Source organism: Panthera leo, chromosome B1 (assembly GCF_018350215.1).
Source record: "Panthera leo isolate Ple1 chromosome B1, P.leo_Ple1_pat1.1, whole genome shotgun sequence".
NCBI classification, from domain to species: Eukaryota; Metazoa; Chordata; class Mammalia; order Carnivora; family Felidae; genus Panthera; species Panthera leo.
The window spans coordinates 14,262,598-14,283,007 of record NC_056682.1 but is presented as its reverse complement, the minus strand read 5'-3'; the positions used below and the strand labels follow the sequence as shown (position 1 = coordinate 14,283,007).

The window sequence follows — 20,410 nt, the reverse complement described above, 5'->3', positions numbered from 1 at the left end:
CAACTTGATACATTCCTTTTAAGAGACAACTTGGCAGTATTAAAAAAAACCATTGAAATGCTGACTCCATTTACCCTAGGAATGCCATTCTTATCCAGTCCCCCTGACTCCTGTCCCAGAGGACCACTCCAACACAGGCTCGGCTGCCATCTAAGGCGGCTGACGGCCTGCTCTCCCCCCCCACCAGCCTGTTCTCTGAGCTTCTCAGAGGCACGGCCCCCGCTCTCTTCTCTGCATTCCCGGCATCATGTCCACTTCATACGTAGCCAGCTCGTAATCCATGCTGACTGAATGGACGCAGGTTAGAAGGAAAGAACTGGAAAGGAATGAAAACAATTACGGAAGGGCTGTTGTTGGTTTGTTTGTTTTTAATTTTCAATGTATATAAATGTAACAGTAAATGCATTTACTGTGAGCAAGATGAAGGTTAGTATTTAGGTGATAGTTGATGACTATGCGGATGACCAGTCGATAATAAGGTGAGAGTTAACTATGGGACAGGCTAGGAGAAAAATCTTTCAATACGGCCCCCAAAATCTCTGGCCCTGTAACTTATTTTAGCCTATTATAATTACATTGTGCACCACAAATGAACAGCTAAACAGAAAACACATTCTTCGTTGCAGAGAGGTAAGAGAATTTATTGCAGGTGTTTCAATAATTCGGCAATTTTTTACCAAGTATCTGACCCTACGGAAGAAAACAGGGTGGTCAACACACTTTAACCTGAACCTCTTCTGTGTCCTAAGTGTCAAGAAATGTTTGCCCACTGGATTACTTGGTTTTGGAAAACAGCTTGAGATTTTAAGTGGCTATGTCGGTAAAGAAGGGAATGCGGGAAGTCGGGAATGCGGGCGAGAGGAAGAGGGCTTAACAGATTATTATCCCAACAAACAAACCCACCACCAAGACTGCCCCGTCCTCCTGCCTCCCGCTCAGACAGGACAACCACCACGGACTCCATCCCAGACAAGAATGCAAGACGCTGGACGACTTACTCTGGAGGATGTGCTGTCCCCAGAGCAACAAAGAAGGGACCCACAGCACACCCCTCTGGATGGCTAGAACCTTGTTGGATTCGTCCACTTCCTTCAAGAGGCTTCCCGAATGGTTGCAATGATCCTGCACTCATTTGATCAAAAGCTAAGGAACTAGGGGGCTCCTGGGCAGCTTAGCTGGTTGAGCGCCTAACTCTTGATTTCGGCTCAGGCATGATCTCACGGTTCGTGGGTTCAAGTCCTGCCTCAGGCTCTTCGCTGACAGTGTGGAGCCTGCGTGGGATTCTCATTCTCTCTCTCTCTCTCTGCCCCTCCCTTGCACTCTCTCTCTCAAAATAAATAAATAAACTTTAAAAAACACAACAACAACTAAGTAATTAGGAAGATGTTTTTTAATCCCTAACACCTTATTACATAGGGATAACCCCAGGTAACAAGCGGTTTCATTCCAGGCTGTTTTTCTTAAATAAACGTATGCACCCATATACGGAAGCACATACAATATTATGCACATTTTTACTAGATTGGTGTTAAACTAAATAAACTATACAGACACTACAGTTTTGAGCCTTGCCTTAAAAAACGCAACTAATATATTCTCATTATGAAAAATATATAAAATAGAATAAACTATTATTAAAGTCCTGCCTTCATTTCCCTATACAATGATCTATATTCCAATACGTTGGTTCTTTTCAGTCCATCTATAAATCCACATGCGATTATCAAACATACAAACAGGCTCATACTGTGTGCATTTTCTAGGACTTTAGTTTGCAATACAAGTTAGAAACCTTTCAATGATCGTCGCTACAGGTTGACCTCAATCTTCTAATATCTACATACACAGAATGGATTACAGCCCATTATTTGACTAATCACTAATTAACAGACATCAGTTTCAACTTCCTTCGAGAGGAATTAATGCTTCAATGAACATACTTGTAAATATTTTAGCTCTCAGAGTATTTTTTAGAATAAATTTCTGACAATGAGTCAAAGAACATGCCTACTTGTAAAATTCAAAAGTGTCAATGTGCATTAGAGAGATGTTAAAGACATATTACCATTGGAATTTTTGTTAATGTTCACATATTTATTTTGGGAGAGAGTGAAAGCTTGCACACAGGAATGGTAGAGAGAGAGGGAGACAGAGAATGCCAAGCCGATTCCGTACTGTCAGTGCAGAGCCCGACACAGGGTTCGATCCCATGACCCTGGGATCATGACCTGAGCCAAAATCAAGAGTCGGACGCTAAACCGACTGAGCCACCTAGGTGCCCCATCATTTAAATTTTTTAATTCTGATACCTACTCTCCTCCACGTGGGCATTACCAATTTGCATCCATCCACAATGGAAGTGAGCGCCATTACCCCGATATGGTCGTAAGGGGAGGAATCTAATAATTATTAGTAAGGTTTATAACTTTTATTTTTTTCCTCTCTCTTTTTTTTTTTTACATAAAAAAAAAACTGTTTATTTTTATGGGGAGGGGGGGCGGGCAGTGAGAGAGAGGGCAACAGACTCTGAAGCGAGCTCTGTGCTTTCAGCAGTGAGCCAGATGTGGGGCTTGAACTCACAAGCCCTGAGATAATGACCTCAGCTGAAGTTGTACGCTTAACCAACTGAGCCACCCAGGTGCCCCTGTCACTTTTCTATATGTTTATTTGCTTCCTTTGTGAATTGCTCTTTTCTTTTTAATTTGCGAGAGAGAGAGAGAGAGAGAGAGAGAGAGAGAGACCAAGGACAGGAGAGAGGAGCAGAGGAAGAAAGAGAGAGAGAGAATTTAAACCTGATGCAGGGCTCAATCCCACGACTGGGATCAAAACCTGAGCCAAAATCAAGACTTGGACGCTCAACTGACTGAGCCACCCAGGAGTCCCTAAATTGACCTTTTTGAAACTGTGCGGTCTGCCCTTCTTACTGATTTGTAGCAACCTGTGATATATGCTGGCGTTAATCCTTTGTCAAGTTGCAAATATTTTTTTCCCACGGATATTACTTGTCCGTGAACTTTGTTTACGATGAGTATAATAAGACTGATTATTTAAAAGTGTTGGGAGGGCACCTGGGTGGCTTAGTCAGTTAAGCGTGCGACTTCAGCTCAGGTCACGATCTCGCAGTTCGTGGGTTCAAGCCCCGCGTCGGGCTCTGTGCTGACAGCTCAGAGCCTGGAGCTTGCTTTGAGTTCTGTGTCTCCCTCTCTCTCTGTCCCTTCTCTGCTCACACGCTCTCTCTCTCTCTCTCAAAAATAAGTAAACATTAAAAATAAAATAAGATAAAAGTGTTGGGAAAATTGGATGGCCAGTTAAGGGAAAAAAGCTAGGTCCCAGATCATCCTTCCAAAATTCCAGATAAATCAAAAGAATCGCATGGGATAAATAAAACTGAAGTACGAAACCAACTAGAACAAAAGATACACAAAAATTCTTTAAGACTTCCGGGTTCCATTTCCACATCCAGTGTTTCAAATTGTGGTCCTTTAACACTTGCCATTGAAGATAAATACAATGAGAACACAATCGTACGAGAAATTGTAAAGAGCTGCTGACAAGAGACGTTAAGCTTACAGGTTGCTCTCTTTGTTGGAAAGGCAATTAATGAGAATCAGAAAGGTGCTGAAGTCATATTAGCGCCAGACTTTCTCCTTTACCTGACTGGAAGAGCTGAAAGAAAAGTTAAAATAGAAAAATAATATGACTAATGTGATGTCCCTGTTCTACTACCCCCACCTTGGGAAACCTGGTCCCAGACCAATGGAAGACCCCCAGCAAGGAGCTGGCATAACAGGGACAGATTTTAATTTAGGAAAGTGAACCTAACGGCAGCGCACTGAACAGAGTGAAGCAGTGGTCCCCGAACCAACAGCGTTAGCATCATCTGGTGACTTATTAGAAAAGCAAGTGATCGACCCCCTCCCCTCAAACCACGAAGTCAGGAACTCGGAGGGTGGGGCCGCACCCTGCACCTGCCTCCGATGCCTGCTACAGGATGAGAGGCCCTGGACTGGAGAGACGCTGAAACATCTCAAGGTTCCATTTTACCATCACGTCGTAAGCAACGGCAATTAACAAGGAGGAAGGAAACCAACATGGTGGCAGACGGGAGGGCTGTCTAGGGAAGGTGAGAGTAGCATCTGAGGCTGCCGGGGAGGAGAAAAGCCTCCTAGTAAATGCAGAGTTCCCGGCCATGGGTATTTGAAGTGGAAGCTGGATAAAGAAGTGCTGGAGTGTTACGGAAACAAAGCGCTCCCTGCACACGAAAGAGGTTGACGGAGCAAGTCTCCGATTCTGTGCTTTGAGTAGAGCGAGATCAGCATGGGTAAGCAAAGTCATCGGGAATTAGTTTAAGATATGCCATGTGTGAGGTGGCAGAGGGACACACAGGTAAAATATGGACCCAAATTTCCACAGGGGGATGGGATGCTGGAAGAGATCGATGAGCCAGACGAGGCCTTGCTTGGGACGTGCCCACAGTCAACCGGACGAAAGCAGATGGCAAAGAGAAGGCTTAGAAAACGGACTTCCACCGGAAGAGGGAAAAAGCCCCAGTTCACTCTCTGATCGTTTCATTCCTGCCAATAGGAAGTAATGAGAAACTCCCCACAGAGGAACATTTCATTCACGCGTGCATCGGGTCACCAAATATCGACCGAACGTCTCCTCCAAGCTCCGGACTTACAGGATGTGTGAGGCATGGGTCTCGTCCGTCCCCCAGTGGTTTCTCCACAGATGACCGGTGACCGGCTGCCCTCTAGATGTAGGCCTGGCCTAAAATTCTCGCCCCGTGATCGCTAAGTGTGTGCTTTGAAAACCCATCCCTGAGTGCGTGCCTGTTTGTCGTACGACCAGAAAATCACTGAATTAACACGAGGGAGGCCGTTCGGCCGAACACAAGGTAATCCTCTTCACACCGTATCAGACTCTCCACGGACCGAAGCACCCAGCTCTCCGGCTTATGTCCCACCGACCCCATGTTTGTTACAAGGGAAGGAATCTCGGCAGCCGGGAAACCCGGCGGGCAGAGGCGACACGGGGACGGCCTCTCCTCCACACGCTGACCAGGCCTTCACTACCGTGCTCTCCTGCCACCTGACCACGGGGAGCTGCCACTGCTCGTGCCGAGACCTCGTAACCCCAAGCCCAGCTGTTGTCGGTACTGTTTAACAGCGTTACTGGAGGGGCGCCTGGGTGGCTCAGTCGGTTGAGCGTCCCGACTTCGGCTCAGGTCATGATCTCATGGTCCGTGAGTTTGAGCCCCGTGTCGGGCTGTGTGCTCACAGCTCGGAGCCTGGAGCCTGCTTCGGATTCTGTGTCTCCCTCTCTCCTGACCCTCCCCCGTTCATGCTCTGTCTCTCTCTGTCTCAAAAATAAATAAACATTAAAAAAAATTAAAGAAAAAAAACAGCGTTACTGGAATGTAACTTCTGCACCATAAAGCCTGCCCGTCGCTTAAGCGTACAAATCAGAGATTTTGAGTAAATCTATGGAGTTAGAAACACCACACAAGCTAAGTTTAGCACGTTCCCACCAATCCCCGAAGATCCCTTGTGCCTAGGTGCAGTCACCCCCTGATCCCTACCCCCTGCCCCGGGCAACCACCAATTTACCTTCTGTCTCTACACATTTGCTTTTCTGGAATTTCACCTAAACGGAGTCCTACGGCGTGTGGCTTCTTGTGCCTGTCCTTTTATTCAGCACGTCGTTTGGGTTTTTTTTGAGCTTCATCCATATTGCTGTGTGCGTGTCAAGAATCTGTTCCCTTTCTTGCAAAATAGCATTCTATTGTATGGATGTACCACGTTTTGTATGCGCTCACGGCTTTACAGACTTTGGGACTGTTTCTGCCAGTGTGAATAAGGCTGCTATAAACATGTGCAAACAAACCTAGCGTCTGCGAGAGGAAAGAAAAAAAAAATGATCAGACTTCAAGCTCGACGTGAAGGGCCAAGTTTCACGACGCGGTTGGCACAAGCTACTGGCACCATGGGCCACAAACGCAAAACATGAGAGAAGGAGGAAAAACCAGCTCGGACCAAGAAGGCATTCGCTTATTAACCTCATTAACACCAGAAAATCACGATGTCTGCCGGCTGGCGGAGGGTGGCGGTCCTACACGACCTCGCTTGCCCGGAAGCAGGACATCTGCACTTCGGATGCCTGCCTCACGGACTGCTGAAATCCTCAGTGAGTCCACAAGAAGCAAAAAACCGTGAGCCCGATACACAGGCAGCAGAAACGTGCTTTCGTGTGCCATGTGCAGCTCCCTCGGCCTGGACACCCTCCCTCCCTCCCCTTTTCCGGTGCTCTCTCCTTCCCCAGTTTCTCCTTACCCTTGTCCTTTAAAATCCAACTTCCTTAAGAGGTCATTCGTTCAGAAAGCATCTTCTTCCCAGGCAAGCCTTCCTGCCCCCGAGGCTGGGCCGTTTAATTGCACTGGGTGAGCTCCAGTTTGGGAACTGGTTTTCCCATTCAGACTGGTCATTTTCCGCACTGTTTATATTTTTCTAGTTCACTTGTCTATTCTGTTCACTAAGTCCCTCCCGGTTTTTTTTTTCTGAGCGCGTAGCACGGCACTGGCTCAACAGATGTTAGAGAAAACGAGTGAGTGAGTGATTTCTAGCCACACCTCTCCGTGGCGATACTGCATATCAGAGCCAACATCTACCTGATAATTCCATGGGGGGGGGGGGTTCATAGCCACACGGAATGTTTAACTCCCATGAAACATAACCCCTGACCCCCAACCGCACTCCTTCCCTGAGACTCCCCATCTTGGAAAATGCCATGATCTTCAACCCAGATGCTGGAGTCACAGCTCCTGATGCCCCCCCCCCCCCCCAATCAATCCATCAGAAATCCTGCAGGCAGGCTCAGCCTCCAGACGCAGCCTCCACCCGCACGGCTCACTTTCTCCACCTCCCTCGACGGCCGGCTCTCGCCGCGGCCCCCACACCCCTCTCCTCGGAAGCGCCCACTCTTACCGGTGCGGTGCGTATCCTTCCAGATCCGTCTCTGCACATAACTAGAAAACCATTCGCAGCGTTAACATAAATAATACACCGCAGGTGTCATTCTGCAGTTCCCTTTACTCATTCAACAATGTAACTTGGGACCTTTCCTTTGCCATCTCATTTTTGACAGGTTTAGATCGCGGTTTATTTAGCCCTTTCGGCACAGTCCAGGACTGATGGACACTCGAACCGTATCTAAAAGCAACACCGGACTGAATATTCCAGAAGGCACTGCCCGCTGCACAGCTACCCACAGGCTCGAAGGAGGGCAGCTCCTCAGGGGAAGGTGACGTCAGGCCGAGGTGCCTGGTGTGTGTGGGGGGGGGGGGGGGGGGGGTTTCTGGCTCTGCAGCCCCGAGCCCAGTGGCTGTGGGACGGAGGGCACAGCTACGGCGGGCCGGGTTCTGGCCGCCACCACGAGCAGGCCGCTGGTTTCAAGGCTGGAGAATGCTGAGAATTAAAAGCCCTGGTGACTTGCGGGGACGGATCTGGTGCTTCACTCCTACCCTCTGGTTTTGACTATTTATAGTTTACGTCTACGGACGTTGTCCCATGTAGGGACAAAGCCAACGCATGGCATACTGTTCGTCACGGGAAGCTTGTGTTGTTTCAGCACATCCCCGCTCTGTCAAGCCTGCCCGGATGAACGCCCCAAGAAAGTGTGTGGGTTTGGCCCCGTGAGCACTGCATTCCTGATAGGTTTGACTGGAAAAGTTTCCTCGATGCTCTGGTGATCCTATTAGCAGAGCCCGGTCGGTCTTGCGTTAAGGGGTCTCTTCAGGACCCACCCAAATGGAGGATCTAGCATTTCACCGTCAGGGACCTTGCAGGGGCCCAGAGTGGAGAAGGGAGTCTCAGGTAAACACAGGTCTTCGAGAACGTGAAGACCACGGAGACGTCTGACCAGATTCCCACACATTAAACCGCGTCCGGCTGCTTCCAAAGAGAGCTCTGAGGTGCAGGAGGCCTCGGCCTCTGTGTACCTGAGGCTTCTCATACCAGAGGAAACGCACCTGCTGGAAGGCCGCGCTTGTTTCAAAGCTGACTGTTTATAAACAGGCAAGAAATGTATGCCTGTACCCATAAATGTCACTTGGAGATTCTGGGGATAACATCGGCTACGGGCTTTTGAAGATAATTTATTTATTTACTTATTTACTTGAGAGACCGAGAGTGAGCACGAGTGGGGGAGGAGGGCAGAGAGAGAGAGACTCGTAAGCAAGCTCCACACTCAGTGCGGACCCGCAGGGCTCGATCCTACGACCCTGGGATCAAGACCTAAGGTGAAATGAAATGTCAGACCCTCAACCCACTGAGCCACCAGGCGCCCCCTACTTTTTAAACTTAGTTAAGTTGTGGTCAGTAGTTTCTATAGAGTATCTATTCACATAGTTTATATATAATGTCACCGTTAAGAGGAGGAAACATCCATTCAAGTATTTTAGGTATAGTGTCTTCATTATGAAGAGACAACATCTTTCTATTATTTAGCCATTCTTAAACTTTTCTTGGTGTACATCAAAGGTGTATAACAAACATTTAAAGCTTCTGACCAAAGATCCTACACTTTACTTCCATTTCTTTGTAATAGACTGTTTTCTATTAAATTTAAAGGTTATAATTTTAAGGTATTAACACTGGGACCTAATTTGCCTCTTCTGTGACATGCGTATACTGGACTGAGCCAGATTTGAATTTTTTATTATTCATTTATTTATTTATTTTTAAAGGCTTTATTTATTTTTGAACGAGAGAGAGAGAGAGAGAAAGAGAGAGAGAGAGAGAGAAAAAACACAAGCGGGGGAGGGGCAGAGAGAGAGGGAACACAGAATCCAAAGCAGGCTTCAGGCTCTGAGCTGTCACCACAGAGCCCAATGTGGGGCTCGAACCCATGAACTGCAAGATCATGACCTGGGCTGAAGTCGGATGCTTAACCAACTGAGCCACCCACGTGCCCCCAAATTTGAAGTTTTGTTTAAAGCACATGTTTTCAGTGACCAATTTAATAGATCACGTGTAATCCCCATCCCTTCAACGTATAGTTTAGGTGACTATCTTCCTTCTTATTTTGTTTTTTAATTGACTTGATGTAATATGAACGAGAGGCAGACGTTTGTGTAGAAGTCACTGAGATTTGCAGGCTGCTTGTTAACTCAGCAGGGCTGAGTAATACACAAGTCTATCTAAAATAATCACTATACATCATATCACTCAGTTGATTTCCTCAAAGTTACTATCAGGTCTGATTCGTCTTGCTTCCTGACGTGGTCTTTCTTGGTACCTCCTCACCCCCGTCCTGTCCACCACCGCAGTCCTCGGTGTCCAGAACAAAGGCCGGTGTTCACTCAACACGCGATCAATGAATGCGCTTTCCGCCAATCACTGCATCTGTACCGATGCCCCCATCAACCACACGCTACCTCACCTTCGGGATACTAGACTCCTGCATTGAAAAGCACCTCATCTTGGCCCCGAGGACAGCTAAGACACAAACCAAAAGAATCACAGAATCTTTTACACCTCCAGGGTTGGGATTTCAAGAATCAAATCTGAGAGAACTAAGAAAATGTTCCCAAGCAGCCTAAGCGATGGCACTAACACACTACAAATCAATTCCATACCTAGCATTCGCTTGGCTAGTTAAACACATGACTGAATTTTTGTAACTTATACGAAGACTGTCTCTGGTGGTATTTCCTTGTGCTCTCACTCTCTATTTTCCTCTGGCATAGCACCAGGCCCTCGAAGCACTAAGAATTAGACATATGGAATGCCAGGAATGTCTGATAACTATACTACCTTCAGAGATCAGCCCTTCTCGTAAACAAAAATGCATGCCCTCTGAGCTTCGACTCAGATTCACTGTGAAGCAAACACAAGTCATGAGGCTGAATGCTGGCAAAGGGTACAAGGTGAAGTGGGGTGGGCCGGGAAAAGCGCTAAATATAGTTCTTCATCACTGCAAAGATAAATATTGCTTCTTTATCTACAATGCTAATGAACTGAATGTGCAATGCATATTGCTTGGTTAGTTTTTAGATGAGCAACGCCTGACTTAGAAAAACAAGCCACTAACATTACTTTCTAAAATAAAACCCAGCCCGTTCACACATACGGTCATTCCCCTCTCCTTATCAGGACCTCATCTTTAGTTATTTATCCAGTTCTATAGGTGCTGGGACTGGTCAAGATGAATTAAAAGAAAAAATGCAAAACCCAAAAAGTTTGAAGAATTGGCTTTTAGTCCAAAAGAGAAATCACAACCGATTACAGCATGTTTATCTCAATTAGATTCCAATTTTTAAGGGGAAAAAAGGTTATAAAAGAATTCTCGGAACAACTAAGGTAATTTAAATATACTAGATGTTAAGTAATATCATAGAACCTTTTTTGACTTTCCATAGCTGTGATAATTGGTATTATGATGTGTAAGAGAATATTTTTGTTCTTGGAAGATGTATACAGAACTACGTAGTAGGGAAGGGTCATAGTATCTTAACTCACCTTCCAATGTTCCAGCAAAAAAGCTAAACATAGATATAAATATAATATACACATGTATGTAAAAACAGACGAAGGGAGGATAAAGCAAATACCGCCAAAGTTATTTGTCAGATCTAAGTAGAAGGTGTATGTGCATTCATTCTACTTTTTTTGTTTGTTTGAAATTTTTTTTTTTTAACGTTTATTTATTTTTGAGACAGAGAGAGACAGAGCATGAATGGGGGAGGGGCAGAGAGAGGGGGAGACACAGAATCGGAAGCAGGCTCCAGGCTCTGAGCCATCAGCCCAGAGCCCGACATGGGGCTCGAACTCACGGACCGTGAGATCGTGACCTGAGCTGAAGTCGGACGCTTAACCGACTGAGCCACCCAGGCGCCCCAGTTTGAAATTTTTTATAATAAAAAGGTGGGGGAACATCCTTCATTAAGGAAATTCCAATAAACACAACAGACTCAATACACGTTTGCCTCTGGAACACACGCCTCTGGAACACAGCAAACGGGGTGAAAAAAGGCACAAACACAAAACGACAAAGGGCAGAGCAACGGGCAAGTGCAACAAAATCTGAGGTAGTGAAAAGCAAATGGCTGGCTGAGTAGTAACCGACTTAGCAGACGCGTGAAATAGGAAACCTAATCGGCAAGAAAGCAAGCTCGGAAGCTGAGTGATCCACCCTCCAAACCCCTAACACGGTTCTGTAATTCCAGCATCGAGGACTTCAGACGTCAGGCTGGGCTGAGAGGACGAGCTGGAAGTCCGTCTGGAACGAGTCAAAGGTTCAGCCTGCTGGTGCCCATCCAGGTCAGCAACTGCAGGTTTCTTCTCTAGACAGACTCAATCAGAGAGGGACTGTGGGCTTCCAGGCAGCTGGTATGGCAGAAAGGACGATTAAGGGACAGTCTACATACTGCCCGGCCAGCCTCCCAAGCCCCCCCACCCTGCTCAGCTTGTAGAATCTTGGTAGCTAGGCTTACGTTTACGGTAGGTAGGTGACGGTGGAGCTTTTCCTGGGAAAACTAACAAGAGCGGGAGAAGAGAGCTGTTGACACGAATGTCTGGGAGTACCACAGCAGAGAGCCTGAGCTCGATAGCTACCCAGTGAAACCCGACCCACAAACACAGAGCTTCTAAAGAGCTTTGAATGCCTCATTCTTAAATAGGACTGATAGCTGTACTAGTCAGGACAAGCCAGGTGACGCTGCAGTAAAAAACAATGCCAGTCTCAGGGGCTAAACAGAACAATCACCCATTTCCCACCCGAGCCAAGTTCAAAGTGAGTCTGGATGACTCCTCTAGGCAACTGGCCTCGATGGCATGGCTCAGCCATTCCAGAACACATTCCGGGTGACTGTGGCACCTCCATCCCGAGGTTACATGCATCTTGTGGGCAGGGAAGACGTGCACGTCACTTCTATTCATGTTACACTGGCCAAAACAAGTCACATAAAAGCAGGGAAGTTAATCCTCTCATATGCCTCGAAGGAGTTAAGAACGAGAATGACTAATATTGATCATGTCTAACATAGAAGTTAAGAACCTGTAAAATAAAAGCAGAATCTAAAACAAACACACTGGGGCACTTGGGTGGCTCAGCTGGTTCAGTGTTCAATTCTTGATTTCGGCTAAGGTCGTGATCTCATGGTTTGTGAGATCAAGCCCTACATCAGGCTCTGCGCTAACAGTTCAAAGCCTGCTTGGGATTCTGTCTCTCCTCCTCTCTCTCTGCCCCTCCCCCACTCGTACACACACACACACACACACACACACACACACGCACACACGCACACACGCATACATGCACACACGCTCTCTCTCTCAAAATAAATAAACAAACATTTAAAACAAACATACTGAGGGGCACCTGGGTGGCTCAGTTGGTTGAGCATCTGACTTTGGCTCAGGTCATGATCTCATGGCTCGTGGGTTCGAGCCCCGCATCAGGCTCTGTGCTGAAGCTCAGAGCCTGCAGACTACTTTGGATTCCGTGTCTCCCTCTCTCTCTCTGACCCCCCCTCACCCCCCATTCGTGCTCTCTCTTTCTCCCCAAAATAAACACTAAAAAAATTAAAAAATTAAAAAATAAAACAAACATACTGAAACAATGAAACGGGCAATGTAACGCGTAGGAGAAAATTTCAATTTAGCAGACATTTCAATCAGCACCTGCAGATAGTTACAACAGATCAAAAGAAAAATATCCAGAATATTAAAACTCTTGGAAATAAACAATATGATAGTAGAAATGAACTCAATTATTAAGTGTTAGATCAAGTTAAGAAAATTTCCCAGACAGTAAGATCAATAGAAGAAGGGAAAAGACAGGAAAATTGGAGGACTGATATCTGACAGCCTGGAGTTTCAGAGACAGAAAATAAGGTATACATGAAGGAGAGGATACTATCAAAGATATAGTGCAAGAAAATGTCTCTGAACGGAATGACATAGGTTTCTAAATTGTATATGGCCCACTCAGAACCATGGTTAAGAAAAGACCTGAATCAGAGCGCAACATTGTTAAATTTTAGAACATGAAGGCAAAGAGAAAAGTCTCAAAGCTTCCGAGAGGAAAGAGGTCACCAAAAACAAACAAATTAAGAATCAGAAAGGCTATCCACTAACAATAAATTTTCTGAAAAAGAAATTTAAAAAATGGATCCCATTCATAGCAGCATCAATCAATAAAATACTTAGGAATAAATTTAACCAAGGAGATGAAAGACCCCTGCTGTGAGATTTACAAGACATTAATGAAAGAAACTGAAGAAGGCACAAGTAAACAGAAAGGTATCTCATGCTGAGAGAACTGGAAGAATCCTAACAGTGTCAATACTACCAAAAGCCTTATATAGATTTGATGCCGTCCCTATCAATATTCCAGTGCGATTTTTTACACATGTAGGAAAAAACGCTCTGAAAATCTATATGGAAGCACAAAAGAGCCCGAAGAGCCAAAGAAATCCTGAGAAAGAAGAACAAAGCAGGAGGCATCACATTGCCTGATTTCAAGCTATAGCATCAAAATACTATGATACTGGCAGAAAAACAAATAGACCAGGGGAACAGAATTGAGAACCCAGAAGTAAACCCACGCATATAAGGCTAACTAATATTTGACAAAGAAGGCAAAATACTCAGTGGAGAAAAGCCAGTCTCTTCAATAGATGGTGCCGAAATAACTTGATATTCACATGTACAGAACGCAACTGACCCCTGTCTTAAATCACTCACAACAGTTAACTTAAAATGTATTAAAGACTTAAACGTAAGACCTGAAACCATGAAACTCCTAGAAGAAAACATGGGAATAAAGCTCCCTGACATGGGTCTTGGTAATGAATTTTTGAATATGATACCTAAAGCACAAGCAACAAAATAAAAAATAAACAGGTAGGATTTCATCAAACGAGGAAACGTCTGCACACCAAAAGAAATCATCGCCAAAGTGAAAAGACAACCTACAAAATGAGAAAAAAAAAATTTGCAAACAATATACCTGATAAGGAGTTAATATCCAAAATACTGGGGAACTCATAGAACTTAACAGCAAAATCAAACAAACCACAAATAGCCCATTCAAAAAAATGGGCAGAGAACCTAGATAGACATTTTTCCAAAGAAGATCTACAAAAGGCCAACAGGTACATGAAAAAATACTCAACATCACTGGGGAAATGCAAATTAAAACCGCAATGAAGTATCACCTCACGCCTACTAGAATGGTCACCATCAAAAAAGATAAGAGATAGCAAATGCAGGTATGGATGTGGAGAAAAGGGAATCCTTGTGCACTGTTGGCGGGAATATAAACTGGTATAGCCACTATGGAGGAACCTCAAACAATTAAAAATAGAACTACCATAGGATCCAGCAATTCCACTTGTGGGAATATATACAAAAGAAATGAAAACACTAATTCCAAGAGGTGTCTGCACCCCTATGTTCACTGCAGCATTCTCTACAACAGCCAAGACATGGAAACAACCTAAGTGTCCATCGATATATGAATGGATAAAGAAGCTATGGTATACACGTACAACGGAATATTATTCAGCCTTAAAAATTGAGGAAATTCAACCATTTGCAACAACATGGATGGACCTTGAAGATATTACGCAAGTGAACTAAGTCAAACAGAGAAGGACAGACACTGGACAATTTCACTTACATGTGGAATCTTATAAAACAAACAAATTCATAGGAAAAGATCATACTCGTGGTTGCTAGAGGCCAAAGGTGTGGGAAGGGGGAACTGGAGGACGGTGGTCAAAAGGTACAAACTCCCAGTTATAAGACAGATAAGTTCCAGGGATGGAATGTACAATATGGTGACTATAACTAGCACTGCTATATGATATACAGAAAAGTTGCAAAAAAAAATAAATACGAAGAATTCTCATCACAAGGAGAAATTTTCTTTTTTCTATTTTTTTATCATATGCATATCAGATGATGGATATTGGTTGAACCTTCTATAATTATTTCACAATAAATATCATGTTGTATACCTTCAACTTACAATTATTTCTCAATAAAACTGGAAAAGCAAGAATCAGAGTCATCAGACTTCTCAAACACAAGACTGAAAGCTACAAGTCAGTAGAGCAATATCATCAGATTTTTGAATGCAAATTATTTCCAACCTGGAATTATATCCCCAGCTAAAATATCAATCAGATATGAGAGTAGAATAATGTGGCATTTTCTGAGATGAGAAGCCCCAACAAATTCATCTCTTATGGCCCCTTTCTAACAGAACTCTACCAAAATGACAGAAGAAACCAGGAAGACTGGGATCCAAAAATTAAAATATCTAGCACAGGTAAACGACAAATGAAATCTACGATATGGCAGTAAATGGAGATCCCATAAACATATGACATGTGTAGCAGTTATAGTGATAACCAGTCTGAAGTGGAGACCAAGAACAGAAGGAGGCAGGAAGTTTGAAACCAAAAGAACATCTGTTGTGTTTAAATGCACTGAGAGGAGCTTTATAATTTTGGCAGCTACTTGGTGGAAGGGATGTAGAAAATAGAACCAATGGGGAAAAAGAAAAGAGATAATTATTAACCACAGGAAAAAAAAACACAAAGGAAATTCAATTCTATTACACTAGATTGGTCATACAGAAATAATATTTACATAGTCAAATATGTAAACACTGAATACTGATTTCTTTACAAGGCTACAGAATACTCTGAGATGATGAGGGGAAAGGAAGTGTGTGTGTGCAGGAAGGGCACCGGTAAGAGAGGTGAATCCTCATCCAGAGCAGGAAGTTGATTCTCAAAACCTACAACTAAAAAATTAAGACATATAAATATGCTATTTAAAAACAGAGGTAGGGGGCTCCTGGGTGGCTCAGTCAGTTAAGCATCAGCCTCTTGATTTTGGCTCAGGTCATGATCTCACAGTTGATGGGTTTAAGCCTGCTTGGGATTCTCCACACTCTACTGACAGTGTGGAGCCTGCTTGGGATTCTCTCTCTCCCCCTCTCTCTGCCCCTCCCCTGCTCTCTCACGCTCTCTTTCTCAAAATAAATAGATAAACTTTAAAAATTAAATAAATAAAAAATAAAAACACAGAGGTAAATACCAAAAGAAACCATTAAATATCCACATGTGTAGTTGACTCTGGGGAGAGAGAATCAGGTGTGGGTGCGAGGAAGTCGATCAGGAGACCACAAACTTATTTTGTGTTTATTAATCACTTACAGATATAACTTGGATTGAAATAAAGTTGTAAAATCTCCCATAAGTTTCCAACTTTAATTTCAAAAGTCTGAAACCTTTCTCTATTGTCTCTATTTACTGATTTCAGATGTATCTCTAAGTAAATTTCATATAAATTGATAACATTACATTTGCTCGGAACTTACGTAGACTTTTTGGAACTCGAAAGCACATAACCTAAACATCTGAAAATCGTGCCAATGTGGTCTTTTAGTATAAACCAAGTTTTAGTGAATCTCAAATAAAATAGAAAATACACATCATACATCTTTTTCTTCTAGTTTTTATTTAGAAGCCTGTTACGTGCAATACACCATTAAGAGATACCAAATAATATATATGGAAAGTATTCCCTGAACTGTTAAAGCACAACCCTAATGCTTTTATTTTCATTTTTGAACCCTTGACTCTGTTCTCAAAGAGGCTACAGTCTAACTGGGAAGATAAAGCACACACAGAAATAGTATCACATAAGGCGGTCTGTGCTGAGGACCGCGTGAATGGTATGAAAAAATGAAGGCAGTTTAGAAAAAGATTCCATCTGGATGCATCTGAAATGGTGGTTGTCATGCTAAGCTCTCATCAGCTACCTTCTCTCTCCCCATTTAAGAAGCAGAAATACACATTAATTTGAAGGAATCCCTCTTCTTAAATGTCCTAATAGGCGACCATTTCTCTGCTCCATTATGTCTACCACGCTCTCAAAAAATCAAATAAAAAAATCAGTATAAGTGAAAAACTATGCCCCAAAAGCGCCTTTCAACATCCGAGGCTCCAGCGTTCCCCCAGGAGGACTTGCTCTGAGCTCCTCTGGTCCCCGCCTCTTTGCAGTACTCTACCAGGCCCCAAACCTGGCGGACGTGCTTTCCTCCCGCCTCAACTACCCCCCCCCACCCCACGCATTCTTCCAAATGACAAAAACTTCAGGACCTCAGAGCTGAAAAGTTTGCCCATGGAAGTCCTGCAGCTGTTGTCAGATATCTGGAGATCACACTCATGGAAGGTTTTAGAATGTTTTATTTCTATACCTTTCGAGCCTCAGGCTGGCCTGGCTAGCTCATCCCCCGTTGTGACTTCAAGCGTCTAACTCCTGAATCTGACGTTTTAAGACAGATGACAGATCAAAGAAGACCCACTATTTTCTACAGTGGAAACCATTCTCTGGCCAAGGCCATAGCAACTGCTAATATGTCTTTGCCTTTCTGAGTTTCTAATAAGCATTTGGAATATGCATCTGGAATCAAGAGTCGGGTGCTTACCCTACTGAGCCACCCAGGCACTCCCAAAGCTATTATTCTCTAAGTAACTTGAAAAACCTAGTTCCCAAAGAAAATAAAACCATCCTTTCGAAGTATGCTTTCTTTTTGAAGCTCTAAGTGATGTCTGTGAGAAACTACTGATTTTATAGCGACTTCTACCTGATTGTTCACACTATATTAAATAAGCCAGAATCAGGTTCCAAGAGTGTTCCTGGGATGAAAACCTAATTTTACATGATACGTTTATTTGATGATTCAACTAACGGCTTACAGGAGAAAGTTGTAGCACTTCATATAACACTTCCGTTCTTTATATCAAGTCTTGAATCTCCAAAATTACTTCCTTTACCATAAATATTATGTGATATACACGATCAGGCTTTTACGCATGAAAATATTCACCCCACTGCTTGGGTATACACCATGGTCATTCCAAACGTATTTTCTCCGGATTTCTCTGATGGACATCCAAAAATATAATGATAAAAAAAATTAACTTTCCATAAAGCATAAAAAAAATATACAAAACATGCTTTTGGTCCTTCCTCAGACCTTTACAGCTTTATAGTAACACATCTAACCTCAATGAGTATCAGTCATGATTGTGTCTAATTAGAGCAAAATAAAGTTCTCGCATGCCAATGATTTGTAAGCCTGTCCTTATTTGATCAATTTTGCTAATTTTAATATTTCCAAGTGTTTTTAAAAATACAAAGATCGAGACTTTATGACGCTTTATGCTGTTGCTGTAAAAGATAACATTTCATAATGAAAGATATTTTTAAAAAATTCTTGCATTTCTACCCAAGCCATAATTTAAAATCCTGTTTCAATGTGTGAAAATGGTACTTACTGTCCTTGCTCTTAATTTTTGTCTTTAATGATTTCTACCATAGGTAGCATGCGCTCTGACACCCGGGGACAGACGAGAAGCAAATGGCTTCACAATCTCCCTTCTTAATGTCTGCTTTCTTCAAGGAATTTCTAGGCACTCGACATTTTAAAAAGTAGGCTTCAACATCCTTGAAGTAGAGTAGACGTCTTTACTTTATCACAACTAAGCCGAGACACGATGACATTGGTATCACCGGGCTAGACGTTATCACAGAGGCCCCAGAATACAGCTCTACAGTGAAGTACTCACTACGCAAGAAATCGGGGTAGAGAGGATCTATCTCTGCCCATAGCTCGCTGGCTCGAAGAGCTTAAACACTTAACAATCTCTTTGACTGTTAAGTTTTCTTCATCTGTAAAACAACAGGCTTTGATTCAAAGTCAACTCACGCTCTAAAGTGTAATGACTTTTTGGATTCTGCAATATTCACTGTAGATTGCAGTAATTCAGATCTCATTTTCCCACGGACTTAGATAGAAATATATACGATCCTTAATTGGCAGGGCCCCTAACAATTTTGTTTTAAACCCCCGTGCCCCCAAAAGAGCCCTTTACTCTGTCTGGAAGGAAATACGAAGATCTTTATAAATCTTAAGAGAAAAATTGTTCACTCATTCCCGTGGCCAGCTACATAAAATGCAAGGTATACATGTGGTCTGGCATTCAGGTATACCCAGAACCTCAACGGGCCTTCCCAACTTTTATCTCTAATAATTCCCTTTCCTGTTCCCAAAGCTCCAAACTGAACACCAAAGCCTTCCCATTGCCCATGTTTTTTTTTTTTTTTTATTCATGGTACTATCCTTACCTAGAGACTGTTCTCTGTCTCCACAAAGTCAAGTTTTACCTAATCATCAAGCCAGAGGGACCATATAACTTATCATCTCAACTGGGACGATTTGACAGTGAAAGGGGATGTTAATTGGGTGGGACACGAGGACGAGGACGCCAGGAATCTATGTATCTCTTTTCAATGGTCATATCTTGTATATTTGAGCTACATGTATAACAGGTTTTATCTCTCTTACCAGTCTGAGTCATGAAATAATTCAGCATTATACTCCCCTCAAGGTCTAACATATATAGTAGGTGCTCAGTAAATATCTGATGAATGGCTGAGCTCCTAGGTATGTCTAAATCTGGTATAGTACATTAGGTTCTTTCAAGTCGGTTGCGTACATCCTAAAATCAGTGCCATAGTTCACACAGAGAAGAACCACACTCCTTGGCCACGCCAGAGAGCCATCTCCCTCGGAAATGGCCACGTTCACACACTATGGTGATTCGTCCTGGTATGAAACTTCCCTTCTGCCAAATTCACATACGGTGTCATGTGTTGGGACAGATTCCCTATCACCCACCACTTGGTGCTTTGGTAACAGCTACACGTCTAAGCCTGAATCGAGATCTACAGAATTCTGTTTCCAATCTGTGAGGAGATGTTTCATGAAGAGCCTTGTTCTCCCTTGGCAGTCTTACACCTCAGGATTAAGAGCTGGGAGATTACTTCCTATCCAATAGGCTTCTGACAGCCCTGAATCCCGAAGTATTTCATCCATTCCTTTCTTAGGATATTGACTAATTTCTAGTGATACATTCTAGACACTGTGGGGTCCAGATCTGTACTCGCTGATCTTTGTATCCTCCGAGCGCCCAGAATAACATACATAGTACTCACTCAATGAATATGGGCTGAATTAATTTTAAATCGATACGTAAGTAACTTGAAATTGTGCGGCAGCCTTACTTACGTGGAAAGGAAGAATTTCCGTGGCCCTGCTGAAATGTGCTTCAGATATACAGTGAGTCACGCCTGCTTTGTCCATGTACAAAAATCCCATGAGATAGATATGATGAGTCCTCATGGTACAAAACACTCTATGGTTCAGAGAAATGCAGAGCACCGTCCAGAAAGAGCTGCTAAGTGATGCGGCAGCTCTTAAATCCACACATTCTGACCATAGGACTATCTCGGTTCACACAGCCACACGGCAATGAACTTGACAG

The 20,410-nt window shown here is 43.5% G+C and overlaps 1 protein-coding gene across 6 annotated transcripts in view; it reads right to left on the bottom strand.

Moving 5' to 3' along the window:
* The window catches only part of WWC2 (WW and C2 domain containing 2), a 208,875-nt gene that overhangs the window by 116,811 nt on the left and 71,654 nt on the right, over positions 1 to 20,410 (bottom strand). The window contains exon 1 of one of the 6 annotated variants that reach the window (XM_042934233.1): positions 5,610 to 5,650. The exons of the other annotated variants lie outside the window; for them this stretch is intronic. Coding sequence (XP_042790167.1) covers positions 5,610 to 5,626 — 17 coding nt within the window. The 5' untranslated portion in view covers positions 5,627 to 5,650. Of the gene's footprint in view, positions 1 to 5,609; positions 5,651 to 20,410 lie in introns of those variants that run through there. 6 annotated transcript variants of the gene reach the window in all.